Source organism: Elgaria multicarinata, chromosome 5 (assembly GCF_023053635.1).
Source record: "Elgaria multicarinata webbii isolate HBS135686 ecotype San Diego chromosome 5, rElgMul1.1.pri, whole genome shotgun sequence".
Lineage (NCBI taxonomy): Eukaryota > Metazoa > Chordata > Lepidosauria > Squamata > Anguidae > Elgaria > Elgaria multicarinata.
In genome coordinates this window covers 110,479,989-110,489,856 of record NC_086175.1, presented here as the reverse complement: position 1 = coordinate 110,489,856, position 9,868 = coordinate 110,479,989, and the positions used below count along the sequence as shown (strand labels likewise).

Here is a 9,868-nt window from a genome sequence, read left to right as displayed (position 1 = left end):
CTTATTTCCAAACACGTGGACCTCGGAGATACGGATATAGGACTGTTTCCCAAGTGTGTGTGTGTGTGTGTGTGTGTGTGTGTGTGTGTGTGAACTTTTTGTATCAGGGAAATGATATTCTGCAAAGGGTGATTACTACTCCCAGCCGAAGAAAGTTTACTCTTAAGGAGTAACCAGGACGGTTTTGGTCATGAGAAATAGCTTGCAATCCCCTACACACTGTCCTGGGAGTAAGTCTTATTCATCTCAATGGATCTTACTTCGAAGCAGACACACACAGGGTTGCACTGCAAGCGTGCAAAAAGAGAGGCAGTTCGGATGATGAGGCTCCGAGTTCATTTCTTTCCCAGGATTTAATCCGGCGAATGTATGTGTGTATATGCAGGCAGGCAAGCAAAGTTGCAAATATCTGCTTGATATAAGCCCGGGATACAAGATTTTAACCACCCCCGTTTCTCACATGCACAGCCCCATTTTTCATCTATATTCCACCCCGCCCCCCCCCCCAATTCAGCTTGTAAATAATGGACCCGATCCAGCAAAGTCAAGCATTTATAAACCAAGTTCGACTGATCTCTGTGAGAAACGCTGAACACCCCAGTTGAAATAAATGAAAGGTTGACTTTCAATATTGCTAACGGTATACAGATACATAGTATTCCAATTTAATTCTCGGGCATTTCATTGTTGATCTTTTTTCCAGGCTAAGGAAAGAAGACAAGAATCAGCGGGGACAATATATTCAAGTCGCAGTGTACTTTGGACCTGTAAGTCCATTTTCTTCTTCACATCGTTTCTTTTTAACGCAATTCAGCCACGAAAACAATGAAGCTTCTTACCTTCTCCATAGAGAACACACGAACATTGATATGCTCTCATATAAAAGTAGGCTTGCTTGAAAACAAATCACTAACGACCTGGGAGCAGGTCGTTAATGGTCATTGACAGGAAATAGCACTGATCGTAAATAAGCTTACCTGGAAGTATGCTTTTCGATGTATACGTGTGAGTGTGTGTTTCTCTTCCAGTTAAATTTTTCTAGGATCGTGGTGGCTGTAGGATTCTAAGATCCCCTTGAAAAATCTCCAAGCACACGTGTTTGGGATTCGGGATTTCTGGAAGTTTGCATTCTCACGTCTGCGCATGCACACGCAGGGTCCGATCTACAAGTCAATGTCAAAACTATGGCAGCAGCTGGATTTCACTCACAAAGGCACGACATGCGTGCTAGGCATTAACTGCCATCCAGAAAGGAATCCGATGGAAGCCTTAATAAAGAGGAATATTTTAGAGCTGTGCGCAAAGGGCCTCTTGAGATTCTCCACTCTGTTTGTGGAGCAGAGAAATTGGGGGTCAATTTCATCGAATTTCTCCAAGGGGCGGGGATTGTTTAGCTTGGAAAAAAGGAGGTTAAGGGGAGACATGACAGAGGTGAACAAAATAATGCATGTTGTGGAGAATGTGCATAGGGAGACATTTTTCTCCCTCTCTCAAAATACCAGAAGCTGATGGGTGGGAGATTCAGGACAAAAAAAGTCCTTCTTCACACAACGCATAGTCAAACTATGGAATTCACTACCACTAGATGTAGTGATGGCCACCAATTTGGATGGCTTTCAAAGGGGGGTGGATAAATTCCTGGAGGAGGAGGCTATGGGTGGCTACCAGCCCTGATGGCTATGTGCTATCTCCAGTATCTGAGGCAGTAAGCCTGTGTGCACCATTTGCTGGGGAACATGGGTGAGAAGGTGCTGTTGCCCCATGTCTTGTTTTGTTGGTCCCTGGCCAATGACTGGTTGGCCACTGTGTGAACAGAGTATTGGACTAGATGGTCCAGCATGGCACTTCCTATGTTCTTATGTTCTCTGAAATGTTCTTCACCTTTGAATTTTTTTCCCAAAGGCAATTTCTCTTCTATTAAATTGAAAGAGAATGGTAAAAAAAAAAATTAATTTTTTTTTTAAAAAATAGGGAAGAATTTTTTGGCACAGCACTAGAATTTGCCCTTCACAGGTAGGATCTGGTGGGGTTTTATTTTTGTTATTAAAGTGTATCTCCCATTACTCTTCCTCTCGCTCCAATGTACGTTTTCAAAGAGCTCTTTTGTTAGCATCATTATTTTGTGGACAGGGAGGTGGACAGGGAGAGGGAAATGGGGAAAGAAATACTAATGGCCAGAACTACTCTGAGTTGTTAACATATTGTAAAAGCCTCCCGTTTGTTCAACTAGTGCAAAAATAATGCTAACCTCGAGAAGCACCCCAGAGAAATGGGTCATGCCGTCTCCCTATTCATATCTCCTGGATTAAGGATAAGCAACATGGGCACAAAAGCAGCTTTTCCCAACCTGACGGGCGTCCAGATGTGTGCCAACTACAACTTCCCATCATCTCCAGCAGGGTAGCTGAGGAAGATGGGGGTTGAGGTCCAACACATCTGGAGGGCGCCAGGTTGGAGAAGGCTAAAGTAAAGAGTCTGCATCTACAACGCAAAACTGCCTTTTTCCTTTCTCCCCCACACTTCAGTCCTCATGTTTCTCTGCCCGACGCCGACGGCATCTCTCTCTCTCCCCACCTGCATGAAACAATGGGACCGGCTATCTTTTCCTGCTCTCCTCTTGGTCTGAATCGTTCCAGCATAACAGAATCGCACCCTACCTGTCCCCCCATAATGTACGGGAAAGACGGCATTGCTGCTGGGGCGCTGAAGGATTTGGAAAGGGTTTAAACAGCAACTAGACCCTAACTATATCTTTGGAAAACCGCAGATATGAACGGATCTGATGTTGGGGGGTGGGTGTGGGGGTCGGCGGAGAAATAAAAGGAAGCCTAGTGAGAAGGACTTTCCTACCCCACCCTTTAAAGCAGCCTTCCTCAACCTGGGGCGCTCCTGGGAGATGCAGTCCATCACATCTGGAGCGCCCCAGGTTGAGGAAGGCTGCTTTAAAGGATAGCGAGAATGCACCCTAGGACGCACTCGGCAGCGCCTGGCCAAACTGCCTCTCTCCTGAGCTTTCTTCACTGGCAAAAATGGTACTCATCTCCGCGGCACTGGCTTCGAAGTAATGTTGTGCTCCATTGCTCCCTAAGCCTGTTTACTAGAAAATAAGTCACACTGAACTGATTTTCCCTCTCTCGCAGTTCAGTTTGCCTCGGGGCAGGGAGTAAAGTTTTTTTGCCAGCCACTTCGTGTCAAGCGCAACCCATGTTTTGGACTCCATTCCTATTGGTTTATTGTCGATGATGCTGTGTTGCTTTTATTGTTGTTGTTATCACTACTCCTATTAGCAGTAGTAAATGGGTCGTTCCTAATAAGTAAGATTGGAAAAGGTCTTTATTTTAGCCCCTTAATCCCCATTTCCAAGTGAAACGAACTTTTACGGAGCTATAGCTGCATTTGTACGCATGTATCCTTGGCTAAGGTTGTAAGTCCCTCTTCTTCTGTTATGTTTTCCATCATCTATTATAGACTGATTGGTGGAAGATCCAGGACAAATAAAAGGAAATACTTCTTCACACAGCGTATAGTTCAATTATGGAACTCTGTCCCACAGGATGTAGTGATGGTCACCAATTTGCATAGCTTTAAAATTCCTGGAGATGGAGGCTATCAATGGCTACTAGCCCTGATGGTTGTGTGCTATCTCCAGTATTCGAGGCAGTAAGCTGTGTGCACAAGTGGCTGGGGAACATGGGAGGGAAGGTGCTGTTGCAGCATGTCCTGCTTGTTCATCCCTGGTTGGCTACTGTGTGAACAGAATGTTGGACTACATGGACCCTTGGTCTGATCCAGCAGGGCTCTTCTTATGTTTTTATGATCTTTGCAGGCAGGGACTTGTCTATTTATTTTTATTTTTTGGAAATGAATACCGTTTTTAGGTTCTATGTATATTGACACTGGTATGGAAAGTAGTGGTGGTGGTGGTGGTAGTAGTAGTAGAAGTAGCAGCAGAAGTATTATTATAAGAAATATCATCCTCTGCTTCCTCTCTAGGAGTAAGGCCACAGCTAGACCTAAGGTTTAGCCTGGGATCATCCAGGGTTCGCCCCTGCCCAAGCACTGGATCCCCTGTGTGTCACCTAGATGAACAGGTTTGACCCCTGGATGATCCAGGAAAAAACCTTAGGTCTAGCTATGGCCATAGTCTCATAAACCAGGAGAATTTAGCATCGGATTGGGTTGTGTTAAGTGCCTTTACTTGGAAATGGGAACAAATAGGGCTTACTTTCCAGGAGAGTTGCAGTCCTGAACACATTTATGTGATAATTCCATATTAAATTTGTCTGACAACAGGTCTTATTAAAATTTCTAGCCCATTCTTATCACGTGGGCTCAAGGGGGGGTCATTGGAATTCCATTTTTTTGCATTGAATTTCAGTAAAAAGGCTCTATTAGAAAAAAACATTCGGGGCTGCGCACACGGGCACTTCAAATATAATGCCGCCTTCCCCGGCCTGGTCCCCTCCAGATGTTTTGGATTACAATTCCCAGAATGCCTGACCACTAGCCCTGCTGGCTGGTGCTGATGGGAATTGAAGTCCAAAACATCTGCAGGGTGGCTGGTTGAGGAAGCCTGATATAATGTATTGGGTAGGAGAATTTTCCTGATGATCAAAAAGTGCAGGAAGAAACCGAGGTGGGCAAACCACCATGCATTATTTTGTGGGGGTGAGGGTGGGGTGGGGGTTCTATTACATTATACTGGGTTTATTTCCAAGTAAATGTGTTTAGGACCCAAATGTTATTTGAAAGTAGAAGCGAACAGGGTAGGGAGGTAGAAATCAATGTTCCTTCTTTCCAAATAAGCCTGCAATCTTAAGCATGTATGTTTGGAATCAATAGAACTCACTCCGGAATGAGCATTCTTCGGTTCTTTCCCTCCTAAACGTGGACCTAAAGCTACTATTCATTCAACGCACACTTATTTGGAAGTAAATGCAAAGAAGTGCGTTTAGGACCAGAATGCAAATCCAAGTAGATGGGATTTACGTCCAGGTAGCCCTGGTGTGTGTTTGTAGAGCAGGCAGATTTTCTTGGACGCAAATGCAAATCCCGTGGATTTCTGCCTTCTAATAAGTACACCTAGGAGCATGAAGCATTACTGGGAACGAAGCTCTGTTGGTTAATCCCTTTACACCTGTTGCCTCCCCCCCCCGAGAATCCTCCAGGAATGAGCAGCTTCCTCAGAGAGTCAAGGATGCGGAGGTACACCTGACTTCCAGGCACGCAACCACCGGGCTGAAAGGACATCCCAGAAGATGGGCCACGGTGGTCCACGCCAAGCCAAGGCTCGCCAAAAGCCGGCCGCGCTTCCGAAATCCCGTGCTGCGTGAGGACGGGGCCGGCTGACAGCGATGCCAGCCGCCTCCTCCGGCCGAAGAAGGCGCGCGGTAGGAAACGAGCTGATCCGGCCTAAGGCGAAGAAGAGCGCAACAGGGGGAAGGCGAGAGGCCCCGGCGGCTGTCGAGGGAGGCGCCCGTCGATTGGCCGTGCGGAGCGAGGGAGGGGGAGGGAAGCGAGGGGGCGGGGGTCAGGGGAGGCAGCCCGAGAAGCGTGGGTGGGGTGGACAAGAATGGGGGCCATTGTGCGGGGCTTCTGGCGAACAAGGGCCATAATGGGCGAGCGTGCAGCGGCGGTGCCAAAGCGCGCCACAAAAAGCCTATTGACGGCGGCTGGGGCCGCTGCCGGCGCAGCCCTCGTCACATGGCCCCCGAGGGGGCTATTTAAAGGCGGCCGCGCGGCCCTTTCAGCACCACTGGCGCTGGTCAGCGCCCTGCGAGGAGCCGGCCCGGCAGCAGCAGCAGCAGCCGCAGCGGCCGAGCGGAGGCGCCGAGGCGAAGGCGAGTCCTCGGGCCGGGCTGGACGGGGCGGAGGCATGCCGCGCTCCTTCCTGGTGGACTCGCTGGTGCTGCGCGAAAGCGGCGCCGGCGGCGGCGACAAGAAGGCCGGCCCCGGCGGCGGCGGCGCCAGCTCCCCCGGCAGCCCGCCGCCCCCGCCGCTCTTCCCGTACGCCGTGCACCCGTCGCACCCGCTGCACGGGCTCTCGTCGGGCGGCGCCTGCCCCGCGGCTCCGGGCGCCACGTCGGCGGCGCGCAAGGCCGGCCTGCTGTGCGTGTGCCCGCTCTGCGTGGCCGCCGCCTCGCAACTGCACCCGCCGCCGCCGCCGCCCGCCCTGCCGCTCCTGAAGGCCTCCTTCCCGCCCTTCGGCTCCCAGTACTGCCCGTCGCCCCTCGCCGCCCGGCAGCCCCCCGGAGGCGCCGCCGCGCCTGCCCTCTACCAGAGCGCCTATCCCCTGCCCGACCCGCGCCACTTCCACTGCATCTCCGTCGGTGAGTCTCCTGGTTCCGCGGGACGGGGCGCGGGGGGTGGGGTGCGTGAGAGAGATCAGGTGAGGGGAGGGGGCTGGAGCCCCGCCGGAGAGGCTGCCTGGCGGGGTGGCGCCAAGCAGGGTCTGCGAGCGCTTTGGGCTGGGAAGCCCGGGTCACTGGAATGCGCCTCCACGCCCGGTTTAGAAGGAAGGCGCAGCGGTTTCAACCGGTGTATTTCCGAGTAAGCGAGGGGGGCCCTTTGATTGTGCGTGTGGGGGGAGGGGGACAGGGCAGGGCAGTCACTTCCAATTCCCCCCCTCCGGATTTCTTTAGCAACAATCCCAAAGGAAAGTAAAAACACCACGTGGATCCTGGCCATGCCTACTCAGAAATGAGCCCCATAGAGTCCAATGGCGTTTACTCCCAAGCAAACGGGTGTACGATTGCAGTCTAAGGCGCTTTGACATCCACCTTGTGTCAGCCCACCGTCCGAGGCTGGATATCTGTCTGTGGGATTAATAAACGCTTTTAATGCTCACTGGATTGCAGAACGATCCTATAGATCTGAATTACGAATTACAATCCGTCAAAGATTTTACTCAAGCAGCTACGTTGAGTTGACGCAGGTCCCCTGCCATTGTCTGTCTCTGTCGTACCCCACCGGCAGCATCACGGACGGCATCCGTGGCTCGCAGCTGCCTGCCAGTGGGCTGCACTATATGCAGCTCGTCTAACTTCCGTGCAAGCTTTGCGCAACCGGCGACAAGTAAAAGCCGCTAGGAGTCCGGAGCGCAGCCCGGAACACGCTTCTTAGGCGGGAATCAGCCCCACTGAATGCAGCCCAACATTTCCGGGGAGCGGTTTACGGTCAGGCTGCTGCCTCGGGTTTTTTTCAAGTCATGCCGATCTCGCGGAGAAAGAAATCCCCTACCCGAAATCCCCTGCCCTCTGGGATGCGATGCGCATCATCTCGCCCTTCCACTACACATGAAACCGATGCTGGTTCCAGATCCCTGTAATTGGATCTACGGCTGGCTTGGTCAGGAATGTGTCAGAACTGTGCCCAGGAGCGTGTGCGCTTGAGCTCCAACCAGTGGGGGCTGGTGGCTCGGATATCAGTGGGGCAGCGAATCCGCTCTGGGTTTCAATTAGAACCAGACAGAACTCGACAGGAGATATTGAGCATCTTGGGTAGTTCCTTTAGAGTTCTGACTGAAACCCGGATCAGATTCACCGCCCCACTGACATCCAAGCCACCAGCCTCCACTAGTTATACTTGGTTACTTTAGAGGAGTTGCGGGGTGTGTGGGGCGGGGGACAAGATAGGCTGCAGTGGCTGGGGGCTTGTGTCAGCGGGGGACCCGGCTTTGGCTCTGAGCTGGCCTTGACTCTATGTTTTCCCTTCTCCCTCCAGACAGCACCTCCGGCCAGCTCCCCAGCAGCAAGCGGATGCGCACGGCCTTCACCAGCACGCAACTCTTGGAGCTGGAGCGCGAGTTCGCCTCCAACATGTACTTGTCCCGGCTGAGGCGCATCGAGATCGCCACCTACCTGAACCTCTCCGAGAAGCAGGTGAAGATCTGGTTCCAGAACCGGCGCGTCAAGCACAAGAAGGAAGGCAAGAGCGGCTCCCACCGCGCCGGCGCTGGCAGCGGCCCCGGGGCGCACAGCTGCAAGTGCGCCTCCCTCTCGGCTGCGGCCAAGTGCTCCGAAGACGATGAGGACTTGCCCATGTCGCCCTCCTCCTCGGGCAAAGACGAGAGAGACCTGGACGTCACCCCTTGAGAGGACTCCGGCAGCCGGCGGCTCCTTGGGCCAACATGTCTCTCCCCTTTTGTACAGTGACATTGTAATTGACCAAGATGCGCGCGGCGGCTGCGGGGGGGGGGGGGATCTATGCAAGCTGTGTAAATATAGGTCCCCTCCTCCCAAATGTTCCAGAGCTGTTGGGGAGTATAATATATTCCCGTCAGAACCAGCTTTTTCCTCCCCACTCTGTTATGGAGTGGGTTGAAATTGACTATACCTGGGAATGGAGATTACCGTTCTCTCTCTCTCCATCTCTCTTTGGAAGAGAAAGGCCTGGGGTTTGGATAATCTCTGTCAGTGGCTGGGGATCCTTCTGCTTTACCTTCTCCAAACCCTTTCTCCTTCTCCCCCTCCCCCTCCCTTTGATTCTCCCTGGTCCTTACCTGAAACAAAATGTAGATCCTACATTTAAGAGGCAGGGAGTGAATTGTGGGGTTCACAGCAACGGCTTTATCTTGGTTGTATTCTTTTTTTCTTTTGAAAAACGGTTTGATGAAGCTTCTTCAGACATATAGTGGTGTGTAACTGTACTGTTTTCTGTAATACCAGGAAATATTTATTTATTTATTTATGTACATACATTCAAAAACAAATAAATGTGGATTTTGGGGCCATTAAAATATATATATTTTTTCATATAGGAAGGCAAAAAGAGAGCACAGCAATTGCTCCCTTGGATTTGTAGAATTTATTGGCCCAATCCAGTTAAAGTAGAAGTACTTTAAAATCCCATTGCTTTGAATAAGGAAATTAAACACATGCTTAACTCTCCCCATCGAAACCAATGCAATTTGGCTTTGCTTAATTTTGCCTGAATTGTGCTCACAGCTTGGTTACTCCCCCCTTTTTTAAAAAGAAGTTCCAATGTGTGATGAAGTAGCAGGTGCTCAGGTGTTCCTCAGTGCCTTAAGATGGTTACAGGGGTCTGATCTACATTGCTGAGAAACGTATGGCACAATCAAATTGGTAAGAGACAGGATCTATATATTACACAGCAATATATTAATGTTCACACATTATAACGTTCCACTCAGTTCTTTCATTTATGGATGCTTTACTTTCCCTTTCTGTTTTCCTCTGCATAAAGCAGGGACATAAATAAAATGGACTCCATATCAAATAAAAGAGCTAATAATAAATACGCACACATTTGAAGGAAGTATCCATTTCTGCTCTCTCTTAATTCCCCCCCTCTCTGACCAGCATGATCAATAACAGGGCTATAAATATTATTTACTAAACGTATACTGGACAATGATGAGGCATCCTTAATTTATGTAAGCATCTGTACAGCCCTATTGTCTTGGAATTTAGTCTCGTGAGTTTCTGTGGAATGTAGGTTGTTTAAGATCTGCAGCCTTGGAGCATAAAGAAAATATTTTCCCTAACCCTTTGTTTGAGCATCCAGAATATCCTTCTGCCAACACCTTAGTGCTAGGTGTATTTGTTTGTTTTTGAGAGACGGCATGATCTAAAAACAAAAGCTGTGTTTCCCCACTGCCGCAAATCTGTGACCTTTGGTGAAAACTTAAAATGGGCAGATCATTTTGAAGAAGGGGAAAATGCAAACTTGTTCAATAGCGTCCTTCATTAATACCTACCCCACCAGCACCACACAGCTGGAGCTTTTTGTCGGACTCCAAAGGAAAAACTAGGGGCTGCATTTCAGGGTTTCCCCACCTTCCCGTACGGTTAACATTGGGTGGGGCGGGGTGCGTTCAAGGTAGCACTGGACTGTCCATCCCCACCTA

The 9,868-nt window shown here is 50.1% G+C and overlaps 1 protein-coding gene across 1 annotated transcript; it reads left to right on the top strand.

Moving 5' to 3' along the window:
* The first annotated feature begins 5,875 nt into the window (after positions 1 to 5,875).
* GSX1 (GS homeobox 1) lies at positions 5,876 to 8,119 on the top strand. The gene is made up of 2 exons (XM_063127774.1): positions 5,876 to 6,329; positions 7,723 to 8,119. Exons 1-2 carry the CDS (start codon positions 5,876 to 5,878, stop codon positions 8,091 to 8,093), a joined length of 825 nt encoding a protein of 274 aa, XP_062983844.1. The 3' UTR covers positions 8,094 to 8,119.
* The last annotated feature ends 1,749 nt before the right edge of the window (positions 8,120 to 9,868 follow it).

Excerpts from the sequence above, each read along its gene's own strand:
- GSX1 (XM_063127774.1), top strand. The coding sequence starts at position 5,876 with ATGCCGCGCTCCTTCCTGGTGGACTCGCTGGTGCTGCGCGAAAGCGGC. Across the intron at positions 6,330-7,722 it reads CTTCCACTGCATCTCCGTCG|ACAGCACCTCCGGCCAGCTC; the intron begins GTGAGTCTCCTG and ends TTCTCCCTCCAG.